This window comes from Phocoena sinus, chromosome 4 (genome assembly GCF_008692025.1).
Source record: "Phocoena sinus isolate mPhoSin1 chromosome 4, mPhoSin1.pri, whole genome shotgun sequence".
NCBI lineage: Eukaryota > Metazoa > Chordata > Mammalia > Artiodactyla > Phocoenidae > Phocoena > Phocoena sinus.
The window spans coordinates 133,449,268-133,470,229 of NC_045766.1; the positions used below are offsets into that span (position 1 = coordinate 133,449,268).

Sequence of the window (20,962 nt, forward strand, 5' to 3'; positions counted from 1 at the left end):
CACAGATAAACCCACCATGACTCTCCACAGCCCCAGGTTGTTACTGTGAGGAAGGTCTGGCCAAAGGGAATGTCTTAGTTATTTGCTCCTGTGTGTGTAGCTAGTGCAGGGCCTTTCATCCTCAGAATGCAGTCAGACAGTGACATGTGAACCAAGCTCAAACTACAGTCTTCCATGGAACCTTCTGGAACCTTCTGGAATGTAACTTGCTACTGCCTCAGGGTCTTTCATGAGAGTCTGCACCATTCATCTTCATGACCCACTTATGTATCCTCTTTCTTTGGCAAGGTAAATTATTAGGTGGAGTACACGCAGTCTGATATACTGAGGGTCTTACGTTAAGAATGTCAGATGTTTGTTATTCAGTCTCACAGACTGGGTTAAAATTGCAGGGCTAAGTACTAGTTTTAAATTACATCATCATCATCATTATTATTCCAGAAACCGTGAGGTATGGACTTTACCTGACCATATCTGCACTTCCGCTGGCTTTGGGGAAGAGTGAATTTGCTGGAATCACCGAAGCCTGAGAACCAGGGGAAAGGGTTAAGCATTTCTCACTGCAGGGCATTCGGGGCCCAGGGCTGATGCCATTGCATACTAAATCCTTCCTTGATTGGATTTTAATACAATTATCACCAAGGAATTAAGTCACGAAAGGATAATATGCAGACTTCAGAAACAGAGCTGTCCAATAGAAATATGACGTAATCCATGTAGGTAATATTAAATATCCCAGTAGCCACATTAGAAAAAGTTAAAGAGGTGAAATGAATTTCCATAGGAAATTTTACTTAACCCAATGTACCCAAAGTATCATTTCCACCCTAATAAGTATTTTTAAAATTATTAATGAGATAGTTTATGTTCTTTTTTGCTTATGAAGACTTGGAAATGCTGTATGTATTTTACACTTACAGCACATCTCATTTCAGACTGGCTGCATCTCAAGTCCCTAGTAGCCACGTGTGGCCCGGGGCCGCCGTACTGAGCAGCGCAGTGGTAGAAGGTTGAGCAGGGCACGAAGGTCTATAGATGTCTAGAGCTGGGCAGAGTTGAGGTAGGGGATCAGCGCGGAGCCTCAGGCCTCAGCTTTTGGTGAGGGCATCTTCTTCTCACAGAGCCCCCGTCAGGCTGCCTCGTGAAGGGGCCAGTGCCAGCTGCCCCAGTTCCTCCCTGGGAGCTTGGCCTCCCCAGCTTGCCTCCTTGCCGCGTGGAGGAGGATTGGTGTCCTCATGCCTCCTCCAAGCCCTTTCCCGAGAACCCTCCTAGATTTCTGTCCTTGGACAGGTAGAGGGCTGCCGGGAGTCACCAAACTCTAACAGAACCTTCCAGCAATACCAGAAATTGATCAGCCCTACTCGCCTTAATCCCTTTCTGCCACGTGGACATCACAAGGATTTCAGGCTGTCATCCTGTGCAAACCCACCGCGGGGCATCGGGGCTCAGTGGTGCAAGAGTTTTTGAACTGTGCATCCTCCTACTGGAAAGCTTATTTCTCCCAGAGGCTGCTCTTGGTTAACCTTAGCCCACAGCGGAGAGAACACAGGCTGGGTACCAGTAAGGCATCTGCCAGGATGTCTCCCAGCTTATTAGAGGCAGGACCAAGATTGGACTCAGGACTCCGCTCCTGTTCGGAGTCACTGTGCTGCCCGCAGGATCAGCTCTCAGAAGGAACAGATGAGGGCCTCCCTGGTGGCGCAGTGGTTAAGGGTCCGCCTGCCAATGCAGGGGACACGGGTTCATGCCCTGGTCCGGGAAGATCCCACATGCCGTGGAGCGGCTGGGCCTGTGAGCCATGGCCGCTGAGCCTGCGCGTCTGGAGCCTGTGCTCCGCAACGGGAGAGGCCACAGCAGTGAGAGGCCTGCGTACTGCAAAAAAAAAAAAAAAAAAAAAAAGGAGCAGATGTGAGAGGTTCAGAAAGACCCCAGCCCAGAACTCTCCCCTTTCCTGATAATACCACGGGCTGACCTGGCTGTTTATTATTCCTCTGGGCTCACGCTAGAATCACTTTGGGGGTGCGTTCAAATATACTGATGTCTGGAGCTCCTCCCCAGGCTAATTGAATTGGAATCTCTGGGCTGGGGCCTGGACATTGATATTTTTAAATCTCCCGAGGTGGTTCTGACATTCAGTCAAGGTTGGCATTTGCTGGAAAGCATTGCACGCTTTTAAATCTGTCCATATATTTATTCAATATTAAATATTTATTATTATTTTTCCAGACACAGAAAATTTGTAATACTAGTCCAAAGGCTTCCTTTATACTCTTCACCCAGATTCCTTAAACGTTTCCATTTTATCACATTCGTCTTATTCCTTTTTTTTTTTTTTTTTTTTTTTGCTGTACGCAGGCCTCTCCCTCTCCCTTTATAGCCTGTCCCTTAGTTTGCATTTGTCTGATGTTTTATTCTTATGCATTTGGGCAGGACGTTACAGCAATGAAGCTGTGTTCTTTTCTGTGCATTGCATGGGGAGGAATGGGATGTCGGTCACCCCGTTACTCCGAAGTGACTTTGATGTTTGGTGAAGGTGTCTTTTGGATGACAGATGCCATCATCAGCCATCCTCACACAAATTGAGTCACTGTAGGTAGCAATCTATCTAGCAAAGCTGTTAGGGTCTTGAACTCAGGAGAAGCAAGTCTTAAAGCAGAAGAGGGGAAAGAATAAAAAGGTTCTGGAACCTGGAGCTTTGGCAAAGGGAACTGGTCCAGGAAAGGCACTGCCAATGTTGCTCCTGGCGTTGGGATGAAGTGACAGGACAGCATTTGTCCTGGAAGGGGCTTCGGATTAGGGAGAGGGGCAAGAAGAGAGACTGCTTACGTGTGGCTTTGGTGAGGACTGAAATGTTCCTTTTTAATCTTCCATCTAAATCAGAGCAACTCAGTCTTTCTAAGCTTTGGTGCACCTCGCAGCTCCATCTGTCTTTTCCTTTGGGATCAATAGCTTCCAGTTTAGCCCCAGATGTAATTCCTGTTAAGATCGTGACCAGCTTGACACTTCCGGTAACTCAACCTGTTTATTATCTGTTGCGTATCTTCAGATCAGATGTGGATTTTACCACTTCAAAGAGCGCTAGAACTTCAACTGATGGAATGCATCCGTTTTGCTTCTGGCTCAGAAGACTTTCTTATTGCACAGACGAAGCCTATTACTTGTTTTAATAAATTATCAAAGCTTGGTTTGCCTTGTGCGTGCACGTAGGGGACAGTGTATTGACTGAGGTGGAGTCAGAGATGGTGTTTATTTCTGTCCATCTGGTATACCAGGCCTCCCGAGGGCCTCTGAGTACCAAGCAGTTTCCCTCCTGCACTGCTGTCGGTATTTCTGCTCATGGCTGTCTTTGGCTCATTATAAGAATGTGTCATTCCCTCTTCTTTGTTCCTTCTCCTTACTTCATATATTTACCTTCACCTGGGCCGTCGGAGAAACGTCGCATTGTCATGGAGAAAGTGACCACAACAAATTTAAGTTCCCCAAACTCACGCTGTCCCTCGGTCACTTCCTCATACCGCGGAGCCAAACAACAACTAATGGAGATAATAATGATAAAGATGAATGTTTATGCACAGCTGACTCTGGATGTCCCCCCCCCCCAACAAAAGATATTGGAGTCTTAACCTGGTACCTGTGACGTTATTTGGAGATAGAGTCTACCTAGAAGTAATCAAGTTAAGATGAGGTCATTACAGTGGCCCCTAATCCAATATGACTGCTGTCCTTCAAAAAAGGGGAAATTTGGACACAGAGAGACCCACAGGGAGAAGGCCACGTGAAGAGTAAAGTTATGCTGCCACAAGTCAAGGAACTGCCGTAGCGAGGGGAGAGGCCTGGAACGCAGTCTTCCCCAGAGCCTTCGGAGGGAGCGTGGCCCTGTCGACACCTTGATTTTGGATCTCCGGCCTCCGGAACTGTGAGGCAATACATTTCTGTTCTTCTAAGGCACCGAATTTGTGGTACCTTGTTACAGAAGCCGCAGGAAGTTAATACAGCAGAGTTCTGAGCACCGTGCCTATAATAACTCAGTTAATCTTGACAACGGTCCCCTGAGATAAGAGTTGTTATCATTACCTTCAGTTTATAGATGCCTGTCTGAGGCTCAGAGAGGTGGGGCAGTTTGCTCAAGGTCCCTTGAGCTGATAAAACCCCGCTTTACTCAACCCTGTAATATCCACCTCTGGCTGTCATCTTATGTCTCACCTCTCCTTCACAGCCGCCCTGTGCCTCTTCCTCCCTCCCGTCCTCCTTCCCTCTCGGTCTCCTCTAAGGGGCCTTCTCTGTTGTTCTACCTCTTGAAGGTCTGCATTCCCCGGCGTCCCTGCCCTTGGCTCTTCCCACACTAGCCGTTCCCTCAAGTTTCACTTGTGTGCCGATCACTTCCTGGTTTCCCTCCTCCCAGGTCCCTCTCTGGAGCTTCTGACTCTGGACACTCCGCTGGGATGCCCCACGGGCACTCAGAACAGAGTCACAAACCCTGCTTTTGATGCTAGATTTCCCAAGAGGACAGCATCACCAGTTCAAAACCTGGGAGGCATCCCTAAGTCTCCCTTGTCCCTGTGCCCCTCATCCCCATCCCCCATTCCCACCGATTCTAGGGCTAAATCACTGTCATTTCAGTCTGGACCCAGCTGCATAATCAGGACCCAAATGCCAAATGAAAATAGGGACCCCCTTGTTCAATAATCGGGGGAAAGAGCTGTTTAAGGCACTAAAATACGAAGTTTTCTTGTCACGCTGGTTTTTATTTGCTCTTCAATGTTGTTCTAAGAGAAAAAAAATGGACACTTTAAATTATTAGCATGGATTTTATTGTTCATATTAGGCTATGCTAGTTTTAAATACAAATACAAGAGCGTTGAGCGGGTACATGGAATTACAGAAGTGATACATTCTTATTTTGTGTATATACTGCCCATTCTGCTACTGCTCTCTACCTTGTCTCTTACTGAGGTGTGAGGAATGATGGAAAGGAAAAGAAGCCGTGGGTTCCTCTGTCTTTCCCTTTCCTTCTGTGTCATCATGTTCAACATAAGTATCTGGCTAATGTAAACACAAGTAAAAAAAGATACGGTGGGTTTCTTGGTTGTCCTTATTTCTTACAATGCCCTTGCCGTCCTTCCTCATTCAAAGCAGATTCCTATTCTAACAGAGACTGTGGCCTCTCAGTGCTTTCAGCATCTCTGCTTACCCAGTTGGAGATGTAACACGCTTTCCTGATGCTCACTTTGAGTTTTGCTGGTCAGATCGCGCTTCTGCCAGAATTCGATGCTCGGGGCATGTCAAACAGTTCATGGCAACGTGGTAGGAAACAACAGTGGAAACCTAGGTTATGGGGGTCTCCTCTGCTCGAGCACATGCCCCGTTGGCCTATGGGGCTTCGTTTACAAAACACAAGTTCGAAGATGAAATTATTGAAGGGTTTCAGGGTGGTCACAGCAGAGCATTAAACCAAGAGCTGGGCTCTTCTGAGCGTGGGGCTGGCTCTGTGCACCAGCGCGGGGCGTAGACCCACGAGGTCGACTCTTGATCTCCATCCCTCCCTCCCCGTCCCTCTGCCCCTGTCTTAGCTCAAGCCTTCATCCTTGCCCCCCAGAGGACTGCAGCCACCCTAATTTCTTCATAGGTCTCTGCAGTCCATCTAACACAGGCCACTGGATTCAGGATTTCTCGGAATTGCCAATCTGACCAGCATCACTTGCCTGCCTTCGAGCCTGCAGTGGCTCCCACCTGACCTCAGGTTAAATGCAAACTCCGTAGGAAGACCTCGCTAACTTCGTCAGCCTTCCCTCCTGACTTCATACCCGGTGCACTGGCCACGCCGAACGTCTAGCTAGCTCCCTTTGAGCCTTTGCACATTTACCCCTGCTGCCTGAGGCTTATTTTCACCTGGTTACCTCCTGCTCTTTCTTCAGGCACCACCTCCCACCTGGAAGCCCTCCTCGCCGCCTCCTCGGGTGGGTCAGATGTCTCTTGTTATTGCACCCTGCCCACCAGACACCCACTGTGCTCCTCTACCACAGCATTTGAAATCACTCAGCGCAATACAATGACGAGGTGTAGAGAGAGAAGTGGTGCGCAGTTCCTCCTTTATTCGGCATCCTGGACTCAGGCAGGGGTGATGAGGGGCCCTTGAACCTGGAGTAGAGACCCAGGCCCAGAGTCGGAGCAGGGGCTCACCCCGGCCCCCATCACCAGTGGGGCGTGAGATCTTTTGTGCCGCCGAAAGTGGAATACTTCCCTGACATCACAGCGGGCTGTCGCGGGTATCATCGTGAGCCAGGAGATGACAAGGCTTTTGTTAAAGGTTGAACATTTTATAAAAAGGAAGAATGAATACTTATATATATTTTTTGAAGCAAAGACCGAGTTCTGCCACATGGAGACTTGTTCTGAAGGCAGTCCCAGTTCTGCATGTTTGAATTGCCTACAAAGGCTAGCGCTTTTGTGGCTGTGTAAATCCCACTCTATCCTTAATATAGAAATACACTGGGTTCTCATTATTCGAGGTGGTATGTTCTGTAGAGTCCTGCTGTATAGCACTGAATTAGCAAATATTGAGACATTGTTCCTATGAGAATGCACAGCCTAATTTTATACATGTTTCTGCTTAATGACACCTTATTTTATCAAAATTTTTATTGGAGTATAGTTGACTTACAATGTTGCATTAGTTTCAGGTGTACAGCAAAGTGAATCAGTTATACATATACATATATCCACTCTTTTTAGCTTCTTTTCCCATGTAGGCCATTACAGAGTATTGAGAAGAGTTCCCTGTGCTATTATACAGTAGGTCCTTATTAGTTATCTATTTTATATATATTAGTGTGTATATGTCGATCCCAATCTCCCGATTTATCCCTCCCCTCCCTTACCCCGTGGTAACCATAAGTTTGTTTTCTACATCTGTGACTCTGTTTTGTAGATAAGTTCATTTGTACACTTTTTTTAGATTCCACATATAAGCGATATCATATGATATTTGTCTTTCTCTGACTTCATTCTGTATGACAATTTCTAGGTCCATCCATGTTACTGCAAATGGCATTATTTGTTCTTTTTCATGGCTGAGTAATATTCCATTGAATGCATGTACCACATCTTCTTTATCCATTCCTCTATTGATGGGCATTCAGGTTGCTTCCATGAAAGACACCTTATTTAATACCCATTGTTGATTCATTAATGTTGAACTCACGGCCAACAGCACTGTGATTCGTGCCTGGACACAGCCCCTCTAACACGTGTATTTTCTCCGTAAGGCCCATCCCAGCTTCTTGCGCTTGAGAACGTGAGACAGTGGTGCACCACCGTGCTTGGGGCTGTTCGACACAGCAGAATCACCAGCACGAAGCACAAAAATGTGACAAACCTGGCACTAGGTAGACTATGAAAAGGACCCACGTTTATCGTATGAGAGCTGAAACCAGAAGGCAGAGCGTCACCTGGTTCCACTACGGCTGGGACCACGCACACTGGCTGACTCAAATTTTCCCAAGAATGGCTAGGAAAGCCCTGGGAGGATTGATTTTGGGGGTCTCAAATAAATATTAGTAGGCGAGTTTGCAAGAAACATTGCGAATTATCATGAGGGTCAGCTGTATATACCAATGAACCAGGGTTGGATTTTCCTCTACTTAGCCATCCAGAAGATGGCCAGAAGCCAGTCGGTAGAGTAAGACTCCAGCACGGTGGTGAATAAAGTACACATAACGGGATGTAATCGCTCAACTGTCACCCAAACAGTTGTGTATAAAAGAAGGCGACAGACCCAGAATAGAAAGTGTAAGCTGAGGGCCGTCAGAAGTAACAGGTGTCAGCCAGGGAAGGATACAGAAAAGTAAATAAAGAGCTCATAGGAGAATGAAGAAAGCGTGGGTCCCTGGGGCCATTGAGTGAAGCTGAGTCCACTGGAGAAGGTTTACACCAGGGGCCAGCATGCCAGGGACTCAATTAAAGGTGAATATAATGATTAAGGCCAGGCCGGCCTGATTACCGTGCGGGTGCCCGTATTTCTTTACATTTGCCAGCCTCCCCTGTTTCTGCAAAATACAAAAGAAGAAATGCTGCTACTTCCCCTAATTCTAAGGTGAAACCAAAGAAGGGGGCAGCGAAATGACCTGCCCAAAATCCTGTTAAACCCAGGAGGAGGCTGTAACAGATACAGTAGGTCACCTGGCCTGTTCAGCACAGCCTCTTGGATACGAAGTTTACACCTGTTGCAAGTTTTAGAAACGTCCCTGCTCTGGTTTTGTTTAACTGCCTAGGGAACAAAGCGTGTTTAGTCAAAAGTACAGCAAATCTGTCCTGCCCCTAAATCCAATCATTTTAACCTTCCAAATAGCTTTCTGAGGTTTACAGCGCTGCTCACCAGTCATCATCTTCAAGGAAAAAGTTTTATTATTATGAGTAGTGAAATCACTATATAATTTTCCAGTTAACTGAATAAAGCTCAAAATGCATGCCCTAAAGTCTTTCTACCTTGAGCGCATCAAGCCACCTTGATCATCTTACACATCCTGAGTGTGGGCTGTCGGGGAAATTAACAGTCTGGAGTTGAAAGGCTGTTTCAGGGGCTCCTTGGAGAGGCAGCACCTCTCTGCCCCCGCATCCATGTGTTGGGCTGTGTTGGGCCCTCTGGTTGGTCGGCTTCCCTGAGTGTTTCTGAGAGCCTTTTGTTGTACGTGGGGATAGAGCCACTAATTTGGCCAATTCCAAGGCAGGAAAGATCAAGTGTAGATTTCACATCTGAGTTTTAAGTGCGGATTAAAAGTTGCATTAAGTTATCAAATGCACCTCCATCCTGCCTTAATCGCCAAGTGGCTCTGTAGTTTGGGGGTGACTCTGCATCCCAAAGAAAAGAAGAAGTATTCCGTGTAAAGGCTTCGGGCAAATGGGGATTGATCCAGTTACTTTTAAACAGCTCTAATCCAGATGGTGTTGGCTGAATAACTTTCTAGGGTGGGTACCTGATTACCGAATAAGGTGTTCATTCTTATAGGATGTGAAGTCTTTGGTTGAAAAGGCACAAAGGAGCTCCTACCAGACTGCTCAAACATAAAATAGTGAGTGTAATCATACGGTTGTAATTCAAGTCCAACACAGCTCACTTAGAATAATTTGTAATCAATTGATTCATATCTTTCTCTCTCTCTTTCTCTCTGTATATGTTTATATACATATGCTCATATATATAATGTATGTATGTACATATATACACGTTATATTATTGTGTGGTAAATGGTGAAGAAAGTCCTCCTCTTGGGCTCTTTAAGGATCACACCAACACAGCATGTTGGAAATTACACTCAGAGAGGCATGTGAAATTAAAGGATTGATTATACTCACAGGTCCTATAGGAGGGAGGCGTGGCACACCACGCAGGGTGCCATATGGGAGAAGCACCCAGGGAGCAGCTCAGCCAAGCAGGTAGGGAGCCGAGAAAGAGAGAGGACCCATGGGCAAGTACCTTTACTGGGGGTCAGGGTGGAGTACGTAGCAGAAGTCATGAGGGGTTTTATTGGTGTGTTTGAATGTCACTGGGTCACAGTCAGAGGAGTACGTAGCAGGGACCAGCCTTATCACACCAGTGCAACTGATTGCCTGGGTGGGATGCTCACAGCCTGTTTGTGGGGATGTTGAGGCATTAGGAATACAGGTTTAAAAAACTGACAGTACCGGGGGCTTCCCTGGTGGCGCAGTGGTTAGGAATCTGCCTGCCAATGTAGGGGACATGGGTTCAAGCCCTGGTCCGGGAAGAACCCACGTGCCACGGAGCAACTAAGCTGGTGTGCCACAACTACTGAGCCTGAGCTCTAGAGCCTGCAAGCCGCAACTGCTGAGCCCGTGCGCCACAGATACTGAAGCCCTCACTCCTAGAGCCCGTGCTCCGCAACAAGAGAAGCCACCGCAATGAGAAGCCCGCGCACCGCAACGAAGAGTAGCCCCCGCTCACTGCAACTAGAGAAATCCCACACACAGCAGTGAAGACCCAACGCAGCCAAAAATAAAAAATAAACACATAAATTTATGAAAAGAAAAAATTGACAGTACAATTCCCTAGCAAGATCTATAAGTACTGGGTGACGTTGGTGCCATGAGGGTTAATCAGAATCTACTACTCACCCATTCACTTCTGGTCTTCCCTTTCTCTGCCAGTCTTACTCATTTAAAAACTATTCATTGCCTTCCTACTACATGTCAGACTCTTTCTAGGTTCTGGGGATAGAGCAATAAATAAAACAACATCCCTGCTTATATTCAGAAGAGGAGAAACTGACAGTATCTCCGTGTAGTGAAATACAGCAGAATCAGGGGTAGTGGGGCAGGAAGTGCATGTTTTTCAGAGCAGCTAGGGAAAGCCTGTCTGATAAGGTTACATTTGAACAAAGGTCAGGATGAAGGGAGGGAGGGAGAAAGTACACACTCGAAGGAAGAAGCTTTCTGGTGAACAGAACAGCCAAAGCAAAGGTCCTGAGGTGGGAGTATGTGTGGTTTTTTTTTTAATGGATTAATTAATTTATTTTTGGCTGCATTGGGTCTTCATCATTGGGTCTTCGTTGCTGTGCTCGGGCTTTCTCTAGTTGCACGAAGTGGGGGCTACTCTTCGTTGCGGTGCGCAGGCTTCTCATTGCGGTGGCTTCTCTTGTTGTGGAGCACGGCTCTAGGCGCGCGGGCTTCAGTAGTTGTGGCACGCAGGCTCAGTAGTTGTGGCTCGCGAGCTCTAGAGCTCAGGTGCAGTAGTTGTGGCACAGGGGCTTAGTTGCTCCGCGGCATGAGGGATCTTCCCGGACCAGGGCTCGAACCCGTGTCCCCTGCATTGGCAGGCGGATTCTTAACCACTGCGCCACCAGGGAAGTCCCTGTGTGGCATTTTTGAGAAACAAGATCACTGTGGCTGGAGCTGAGGAGGAGAGTTCTAAGGATGAGGTCAGGTAAGTAGTGGAAGGGGGCTTGATCTCATAAAGACTTCAGATTTTTTTGTTTGAATGAGTCGAAAGCCAAATAATGGATTGACACGTGTAAACAAATGCTTAGACAGGCACAAGGATCTGACCATACGTATAAATACACACCTGGTCATCCACACAGAAAAATCCGCTTAATATATATGAATATATAGGGGAAAGTATGGGGTTTGGTGAATCAGAGGGTCAGTGTGCAGAAAGGGAAAAGAAGGAGATGTTGGGAGAAAAACTAACAAGACAAGAGATCATTGACTAAGTGATTGTCAGGAACCAGAGTTAAATACAAGAATTCAAAGCCCGGGGGAAGTGGAAAAATGGGACCTGGGTGCCATGTGGCACTCAAGAAAGATGAAAAAATGTTCATTCTTTAGGCAGAGAAGTCACAGAGAAGAACCGGGCGGCTGTCACTTTTCTTGTCAAATGTTAGCAGCCAACTTCCAGGGTTATTTTTTCCATTATTGTTGATCAGAAATTTGAAAGTATTTTAATCACATACACTTTGGGGCTCCTTTAAATGCTCTTGAAACAATGGCAGGCATGGAAAATTTTGCAGGTTTTGTGCCTTTAGCAATAGTATTTTTATTTGGCTTTAAGAAAATCAAGCGGCTTTATTGTCAAAGAGCATAGCTTGAGTTTGTTGAGAAAAAGGGGTCAGAAACTGGATTTTTGGAATTTGTAGGTTCAAAAGTAACATATCAGAAGCCAGCAGACTTTTCCAAATTTGCACTCAGCTGGTTCTTTTGGGGGAGTGTTGTGCTCATTTCTGTAAAAAATGCTTCCACGGCACCCGCAAACCTGGGGACAAATGATTAATGGTATAATCCCCATCGTGAATATGAGCCTGTCCTTGGGGCATTTTTATAGACTGTAAAAGCAAACATCATCTACCGTTTTACCAGATGTCTTAATCCTGAATCAAAACCGAGGCTGAGCTAGGAAGCAGTGGATTTGGGGCTGCTTGTCCTTGCTTGTTTGGGGGCTCCCTTTTCCATAGAGCTTGGACTCCCAATCTCTTTTCCTCTTAGTACACTCATGGAGTCCTTAAGGGATGAAACTGACATGCCGAGCCACTGTGTAAGCTGCTCTACTTATGCTATCTTACGGCCTGCACAACAGCTCTGTAAAGTAGGTATGTCTTCGATATTACAGATGAGACAACTGAGACCTAAAGGGGTTAGATTTAATGTGCCTGAAAAGCATCTGATCTGAGGGGTTTCAAAGCCTGAATTCCCTGCATCATAACCTGTGTCCCCCACATCTGTGCGTTGGCACTTTTTATCCTGGGCCAGCACCTTCTGGGGCACCGCACCAGTCTGCCCATAGCCCCAAACCCTTCCCACACTCATCAGGACATGGAAACTTGCCTACCTGTGAGCATTCCATAAAAGCCCACTTAGTCTATGCTTTCCTCTTTTGCTGATGCAGCTTTTTAAAGTTTTAAAAAGTCAGTGGCCTTGTGAAGAGTGGTGACTAGTAGGCTAAGTAATGAGACCTCTAATTCTTTTGATCTCCTTAGTAATTCAATGGCAGCAGGGTCTCAGCTCAAAGAAAGGACTATCCCAATGAGCATTGAAGGTCATGCGAAATGGTGTCAACACCACCATCATAAATCAGTGAGATGTGTTTGGTGAAAGTTTTTGGTACTCCTCGAAGACCTACCAGCTTCCTACTTAACACAAGTACCCATTGACAGAATGCTGGAGTATTAGTCAGGGTAGGCTAGCTGCTGAAACCAACAACTCCCAAATCTTGCTGGGATAACGAGGCTGTGCTCCATGAGGTCACTCAGGGACCCAGGTTCCTTCTGTCTTGTGCCTCCCCCATCTTCTGGGTGCTCAGAATCTGTCCTTGTCCCTTCTCTCTTCCACATGTGACAGCAGATGGGGAGACAGAGGGAGTAGAGAGTCACACTGGGTCTCAAGGGCCAGACCTGCAGGAGGCAAGCATCACTTCTGCCCTTTTTCTATTGGCCGGAACTTTCCACTGGTCCACTATATTGTCAGGAGGCCTGGGAAAACTGCTCCTCCATGGACTGAGGAAGAAATGTATTGTCTCTGCCCCATCTAGACTCTCACTTTACCTCTGTCCTCGGCTGGTTTGTTTTGGGACCGGGATCTGAATTGCATCATTTAAGAGCAGCACAGCTACCTTGGTCATCCCTGTCATTGTGATTCCCCCCCACCCCAAACATCTAAGAAACAGTCCGATGGCTCTAGTTCTGCTCTTAATTAACCTCCAGAGTCAACGTTTTCATGCCAAACCTGGGGCTAGAGAAGAGACTTAAAGTCTAATAGACTTTTTGATCTTAATGCTCTTGTGTGTGTGGTTCCCAGTCTGGAGCCCTTTATCCATTGTAGGGCCTTTCCTGCATCCTCAGACTCACTGACTCATTGCTCTAAAGCCGCGTGGGCTGCCCCTCCCCGAGCTTTAGCCAGTTTTCCAAACACACTCACAAACACAAAAGAAAAAATACCCTTTTCTGGAAGAGAACTTAAGACATGTAGAAACACCTTTGAGTATTTGTGAATAAAAGGGTGTGGTCTCTTATCTAAAGCATTAACCGACTGGAGGGAGCTGCTTTCTTTTAAGAAAATGGGGGTGTGGGGTAGCAAGAACAGTACAATTGAATTCCATTCTCTTCCCAGAAGAAAGGTTGTGAAATTGGCCCCAGGTGATAGGGGCCTTGAGCACATGGATGTGGGACCGGGGACTGAGGTACTTACATCCTGCACTCGGGGTGACTCCGGGGACTGAGGTACTTACATCCTGCACTCGGGGTGACTCCCGCAACCTCAGGCCTTGGGAAACTTGGACTTTTGTGGATGGCTTCTGGCTTCAGAAAAGAAAGAGGAAGAATTTGCAGCCCGTTTGGCATCTTCTAAATATTAGTAGTTTTTAAACCTTATTGATTAATATTCGTAGTTTTTAAACCTTATTGATTTAAAAACTGGAGCGAGAGAGAAGGGAAGGGAGGAAAGAAGGAAGGAAGGGAAGGAGGGAGAGGGAAGGGGGGAGAAAGGAAGGGAGAAAAATGTTCTTTTCCCTCCAAGCTCAGCAGTGACATTTCTGGACCGTGACGGCAGCTACTGGGCTGTGTGCTTGTCTCTGAGTTGACCGTCTCTGAGTTGACCGTCTAACCATTGATGCTCAGAGCAGAGAGGGGCGACTGGGGGTGTTATTTACATTGCATCAATGAGTAAGTTCATGTCCTTCAAGATTTACCATATAGTAGCAATACCTTAGTGTTGTGCAATGGTTTATGGTTGATAGAAGATGCTCTGCCCATTAACGTCATTTGATCCTCACAGTAAAACATGAGGACATCAGTTCTGAGAGGTGATGGTCACAGTCACACACTTTAATCCCAGGTTGAACCCTGGTCTCAGGGCTTTTAATCTTCTGCTCCCCCCACTTCTTCCCTGTCCGTCCGCCTGTTTCAGGATGAGGATTCCTCAGCAGTATGGGATTCTGAAATGCCTTCTGAGATCACCCAAGTTAGACGCAGCTCTTAGCACTGACCGTGTTTTACAGACTCAGTGAACGTTCCCTTCAGAATGATGTGCTTAACAGTAACCCTCAGATACTTCATGCAAAAAAAAAAAAAAAAACCGGGGGGTCTGGTCAAATATGTGCTAGAGATTCTACCTCCTATGTCCCTCCTCACGCCCCAGTGCACAGTGGCTTCTCTGTGGCTCTGTGGAGTCCTGCAGGGCAAGCACTGTTTGCCTTGGTTGAACCCATACATTCCAGGCTTATTTCGGATAGACTCTTCTTTTTCCCTGCACAGTACCTGTTCCTCCCATAGAACTCTTTACCTCCTCCCCATTCTTGAATGGGGATTCAAGAATCCCTATTCTTTGAAAATCAGTCATTTCCATTCTGGTCCTTCAGTGGTCCCTGGATTATTTGTGTATAAATGGGTTTTCCTTGTAAATGCGATGGGGGTTATTATCCCAAGGATATCTTTCTTATGACAGAGAAGAGCTTCTGCCCCTCTTAGGGGTTCATTTCCCATGAACTTTTCACCTACCTTTAGAAACAGGGAAACATAAAAGCCTTTATCTAAATTACTCGAAGGGCTTCCCTGGTGGCGCAGCGGTTGAGAGTCCGCCTGCCGATGCAGGGGACGCGGGTTCGTGCCCCGGTCCGGGAAGATCCCGCATGCCGCAGAGCGGCTGGGCCCGTGAGCCATGGCCGCTGAGCCTGCGCGTCCGGAGCCTGGGCTCCGCGACGGGAGAGGCCACAACAGTGAGAGGCCCGCGTAAAGCAAAATAAGTAAATAACTCTAAGATTTGCCCAACCCAAGCCTCTCGGGACGTGCCTTTGAGGAAGGTTTGAGCCACAGCGGTGGCTGCAGGAGTTTCTGCTGATACACAGTGGAGGGTTCACCAGGGAAGAGAGTATCCTGGAGTTAAACAGAAGCTCTTCCAAGGCCTCTGTGCTGTGTGCAGCTGAAGAAGCATCTACACCCTCCCACTCCTCCTCTCCCCCAGTTTAAACAAGGATCAATGGAGCATTTACAGGCTATACCAGATTCTGAGGAGTGATTTCTTTTTTTTTTTTTGGCGGTACGCGGGCCTCTCACCGTTGTGGCCTCTCCCGTTGTGGAGCACAGGCTCCAGACGCGCAGGCTCAGCGGCCATGGCTCACGGGCCCAGCCGCTCCGCGGCATGTGGGAACTTCCCGGACCGGGGCACGAACCCACGTTCCTTGCATCGGCAGGCGGACTCTCAACCACTGCGCCACCAGGGAAGCCCCTGAGGAGTGATTTCTTAACAGAGTGTGTACTTCTGCCTTCTTTCAGGGTAGTAAGTATTTGCCCCCAAATGTACAGCTAGATTGTGAAAGTGCTGGCAGAGAATATTAACACATAGAGCATTTTTGACTGATGGGGCATTTGATGCAGAGAGAACTGTGAACAAAAAGCTACATCTTTAAAAACGATCCCATTTGAAAGTTGGTGAGGGCATAAATGACATAAAATTGGCCGTATGTTGATTAAAAAAAACCCAAAAAGATCCCATTTGAACCAGCCAAGAAACCAAGGTGTGGGGAAGCTAAGTGCTGCGGTCTGAATGTATTTGTGCAACTAAATTTATGTATTGAAATCCTGACTCCCAAAGGGAACTCCCAAAGGGAAGAGGTAAGGCCTTTGGCAGGTGCTGACGTCATGCTGACGTCATGAGGGTTGAGCCGTCGTGAATGGGATTCACTAATCCCATTAATCTCTTACAAAAGAGACCCGACGGAGTTCCCCTGCCCCTTCCACCATATGAGGACACAGCGAGCAGAGGCCAGCTATGAAGCAGGAAGACGGCTCTCAGCAGAACCTGACCATGCTGGTGCCTTGATCTTGGACTTGCAGCCCCCAGAACTCTGAGAAACGAATTTCAATTGTTTATAAGCCACCCGTCTGTGGTGTTCTGTTAGAGCAGCCTGAATGGACTGAGACACTGAGTAACGTGTTGACTCTACACAACACATTGGGAAGAGTGCACGTGTTCGTTGGGGAAGCCGGGTAGCACGCTGGAAGGGGCTTTGGACTGGGAGCGGGTCATCCGTCATCTGCCCTTTGTTCAAGGTCAACCTTGGCGGAAGGCTCTTGCTGCACCCCAGTTCCTTCCTTCATCTTGGGAGATGCCTGATCCAGAGGGCATCTTCCCAGCTCCTGGCATCCTCGTTTCCAAGAACCTTCTCCTCCACTGACCTCTTGCACACTTCCGTGGCCACTGCATCACCGGCAACTGCTCTGTCTTGAAATCTGTTCAAACAAATTTTGGGCACGAGTTCCTCCCTCCCCAGCTTGCTGGTGTGCTTGCTTCCACCCTGACCTTGCTGGATCTCAGCAGGACCTCTCTGTTCCCTTGGGCCTCTCCCGTGATCATCTCCTTCCCTGTATTTAGCTTGGAGCCCACAGTCCATCATCTCAAGCTCTCTCTTGCTAGCATCTGCTTTCAAATGTTTTGAACCTTAATCTACAGTAAGGAATATAATTTACATACAACCTCTGACTCATATGTACATATATTTTTACACATACATACAAACCTGCATAGACCTCTCCCAACTTTAAAACAATCATAATTATTTAAAAATCTCTCCCTGGACATCAGTTCTTATGACTGTAGCCTTATGTCTCTCCTTATCTTCACCAAGTTGTAAGGGTCATCTGTATAAACTCTTAGTTTCCTATGGTGCTTTAACAAATGATTACCCAGCACAGGCTTATTCTCTTACAGTTCTGGAGGTCAGAAGTCTAAAATCAAGGTGTTGGCAGGCCTGCATTCCTTCTGGAGGCTTCAGGGCACAATCTGTTTCCTTGTCTTTTCTAGTTTCTAGAAACCGCCTACATTTTTCGGCTCATGGCTGCCCCATTCCAACCTCTGGTTCCGTTGCCACACCTCCTTCTTCTGACTTTGACCTTCTTGCCTCCCTCGTATAAGGACCCTTGGAATGACACTGGTCCCTCCCAGATCAGCCAGGATCATCTTGCCATCTCAAGATCTTTAACTTAATTATAACTGCAAAATCCCTTTTACAATGTAAAGCAACATATTTATAGGTTCTGGGGACTGGTCCCTGTGGACATTTCGGGGGGTGGGCATTATTCCGTCTACCAGGTGAACCATCATAGATTCCCTTAACTTCCACTCCCTTTCAGCCTTTTCTAAACAGGCTTCTGTTCCCCACTCACCATCCCAGATGCCTCTCCAAATGGTCCTTGATGCCCTCCATGTTGCTGAAAGCAGTGGGCAGTTCTAACTGTCCTTCTTTGGACCTCTTAGCAGCTTCTGACATAGTCGGCCAATCAGAATGGGGCATGGAAGGCACCTATGGGGGCCATAAGGTGGGCGGGCCAATGGCTTGTTCTCATGAGGGTTTCCTGCTGTCACTATGGAGGAGGATCTAGTGCGGATGGGATGGGGTCAGCTGCAGAAAACGGGGTTCCATGGCTCTCCATGCCCTATACATCAGCCACAGGCTCCACAGTATCTAGACTTTCTCTATTAGTGTAGAGTATTGGTCACGAAACTGCAGGTAAAGGTTTTTTAAACAAACATTTATCTACCAACAAAAAAGTACACAGATCCTAAGTGCGTAGCTCGGTGAACTTTCACAGAGTAAAGCACGTATTCCCCCTTCAGGTCAAGAAACAAAACTCTGCCAGCACACACGCACTCCCTGTCACGTCCCCTCCCTGTCACCTAACCCCTCTCTTCCCAAAGGTCGCGCTCTCCTGGGGAGGCATGGGTGGTTTTTAAATTTTTGCCCTTTTATATAGACTTTCTTTCTGAGAAGTTTTAGGTTCACAGCAAAATTGAGCAGAAAGTTCAGAGACTTCCCGTATATCCCTTTCCCCCCCGACCCCGCACACACAGCCTTCCCCACTGTCAGCATCCCACACCAGCAGTGCATCTGTTACAATCAGTGAACCTACTCTGACACCTGATTATCACCCAGAGTCCACAGTTTACGCTACGGTTCACTCTTGATGTTATACATTCTTGGGGTTTTGACAAACGTATAATGATATGCATCCCCCCGTAGAGTATCAGACAGAATGGTTTCATTGCCCTCAAATTCCCCTGTGCTTCACCTATTCAGCCCTCTCTCCCCCCACACCTCTGGCAACCACTGATGTTTTCACTGTCTCCACAGTTGTGCCTTTTCCTGAACGCCATATAGTTGGAATCACACAGTGTGGAGCCTTTTCAAATTGGCTTGTTTCACTTAGTCATATGCATTTGTTCTCTCTGTGTCTTTAGTGGCTTCATAGCTCATTTCATTTAGTGCTGAATAACATTCCATCGTTGGACCTAGGCGTAGGTTTTCGAAGAAGGAATTGGACCGCGTCTAGAGCAAGCTTTACTGCTGAAGTATCTTCTTTGAACTTGTATTAGTGTTAGGACTGACGTACCGGGAAGGAGGCTCCCCTCCCCCCTCAAAGTGCAGAAGGGCCTAAAAGACCTGGAGTTAGTCAATTCTAGGCATCGAGCTTCTGCCTCTAGAATATCACTCAGAATGTGAAGACGGTATGCAGGGGGGCTCGGGCCCCTGTGCTGCATCGTGCTGTGTTTTGATGTAAATGGTCCCACGGAGATCAAGTGTGTTTACTGGGCACAGAGTACACGTCGCATAGGGTGAAGAAAGGTGATGGCCCGAACACAGCAGAAGTTTCTTTCTCACTCATGTGACAGTCTGTGGAGCAGGCAGCAATTCCCTCCGTGAATCCAGGACCCAGGCCCCTTCCGTCTTGTGGCTCCACCTGCCCCAGGGCCTTATCATCACCTTCATTTAGCCAGAGTAACACATGGCCTTTTGCACAAACCATAAACATGAAGCTGAAGCCATGCTCCCAGAATTAATTTAACATTTCAATCAGCCGATCATCTCCATGAGTGATGCGTGATGGACGAGAAAGTTTTAATGACGAAGCTAAAGCGCGGGGGTACCCGTCTGGGAAGCCTCAGGGTGGGTGCTGGCCTGGGGCGGCCTAAGGGCCACCGTGAGTTCCCTGGTGTGGCTCAGCCCAGCTCATAATGCCGAGATCCCACAGATGATCTTGTACAAATCAAAGCATGGTTTAGTCAGGGCTCACCTGTGTATCCTACAGGATGACACTGACCTGGGGCCCTAGGACCACCAACGGGCCTCTTCCTGGCCCCTCTTGGTGCCCTGAGGGGTTTGAGTGACCTTATGAGTGACAGCATTTCACCAAGCAGGACCTTGACTCGCATGCCTGATGGCAGTTTTGCTGCTCAAGCTAGACTTTGCTTCTCTAAGCAAAGTTAAATCAGGGTAGCTGATGTCTTGGTCTTTCTTAGGATGATTGCCATGGGCGGGAAGGAAAAAAAGGAGTCGCAGTGAAAGACCTACAGTCTGGATGCAGTGTGCTGTCAAGGGCGCCCAGTCTCCATCTTCAGGTGGGCAGGTGTGGATTGGCTGGTGTGCCCACCGTACGGCAGAGCATCTCAGTCCCTTTTCTGTGACTGTCAGGGAAGCCCGGGGAGCTGGACTGGGTGCCTTTTGCAGAGCATTACGGCCCGGAGAGGATTTTGAAAGCCAAGCAGGGCTAGCTGGAACACGGCCTGGCCGTGTGGGAACTGGGGAGCTCTAAGGCTGCCTTCCTACACTCTCCCTCTTCCCCCTCAGAGGCCAAAGGCTGCCAGACCGTCTCCCACACACCTCACCAGAAAGTCCCTGGCTTCCCTCCCAGCCGCCTTGCGACTGACCTCGTGAGGTGTGAGAAGGAGGAAAGGAATCTATGTTTCAGATGAACCTTCCCTCCTCCTTCCTGAGAAAACATCCAGACCGCCAGCGCTCCTCCGAGCCCAAGGGCCCTGCTCAGCTCAGCCAGCCAGCTGGAGACGCAGGGATCGGGAGCCTGTATGAGTTTGCCGGGGCTGCTGTAACAAATGACCACTAACTTGAGTGACTGAAAACAACAGAAATACATTCTCTCAGAGGCCCGAAGTCTGAGATCAAGGTGTCCGGAGGGCCGTGCTGTCTCTGAAGTTTCTAAGGAAGAGTCTTTCCTCGCCTCTTCCAGCTCCTGGTGGCTCCCAGCAATCCTTGGTGTTCTTGGCTTGTAGAAACACGGCTGTCTGCCTCTGTGTCTCTTCTCTTCTCATCAGGACACGGGTCATACAGGATTAAGGGCCTTTCTTACTCCAGTCTGACCTCATCTTAACTAATTATGTCTGCAACGACCCTATGTCCAAATAAGGTCACATTCTGAGGTTCCGGGTGAACGTGAATTTGGGGGGATGGGACACTATTCAACCCATGACAGAGCCCCACCATCCTCCCCTTCCCTTCCCTTCAGAGAAGGCCCTTATCCCATGCAGGGGGCCTGCCTTGCTTTCTTCTCCAGCACTGAGGCAGGCCCAGGAGTGGTTTCCTAAAATAAAACGGCATCTCCTTGCCCCAGGAAGGCCTGGCCCAGCTAGTGGGAGATCAGAGAACCCGAGTCTCCCCCAGGACAGGCATCTA

The 20,962-nt window shown here is 47.8% G+C and overlaps 1 protein-coding gene across 6 annotated transcripts in view; it reads left to right on the forward strand.

Moving 5' to 3' along the window:
* The window catches only part of EVA1C (eva-1 homolog C), an 83,047-nt gene that overhangs the window by 13,924 nt on the left and 48,161 nt on the right, over positions 1 to 20,962 (forward strand). Inside the window, exon 1 of one of the 6 annotated variants that reach the window (XM_032630472.1) lies at positions 19,798 to 19,893. The exons of the other annotated variants lie outside the window; for them this stretch is intronic. Within the exon in view, the coding sequence (XP_032486363.1) occupies positions 19,854 to 19,893 (40 nt within the window). The 5' untranslated portion in view covers positions 19,798 to 19,853. Of the gene's footprint in view, positions 1 to 19,797; positions 19,894 to 20,962 lie in introns of those variants that run through there. 6 annotated transcript variants of the gene reach the window in all.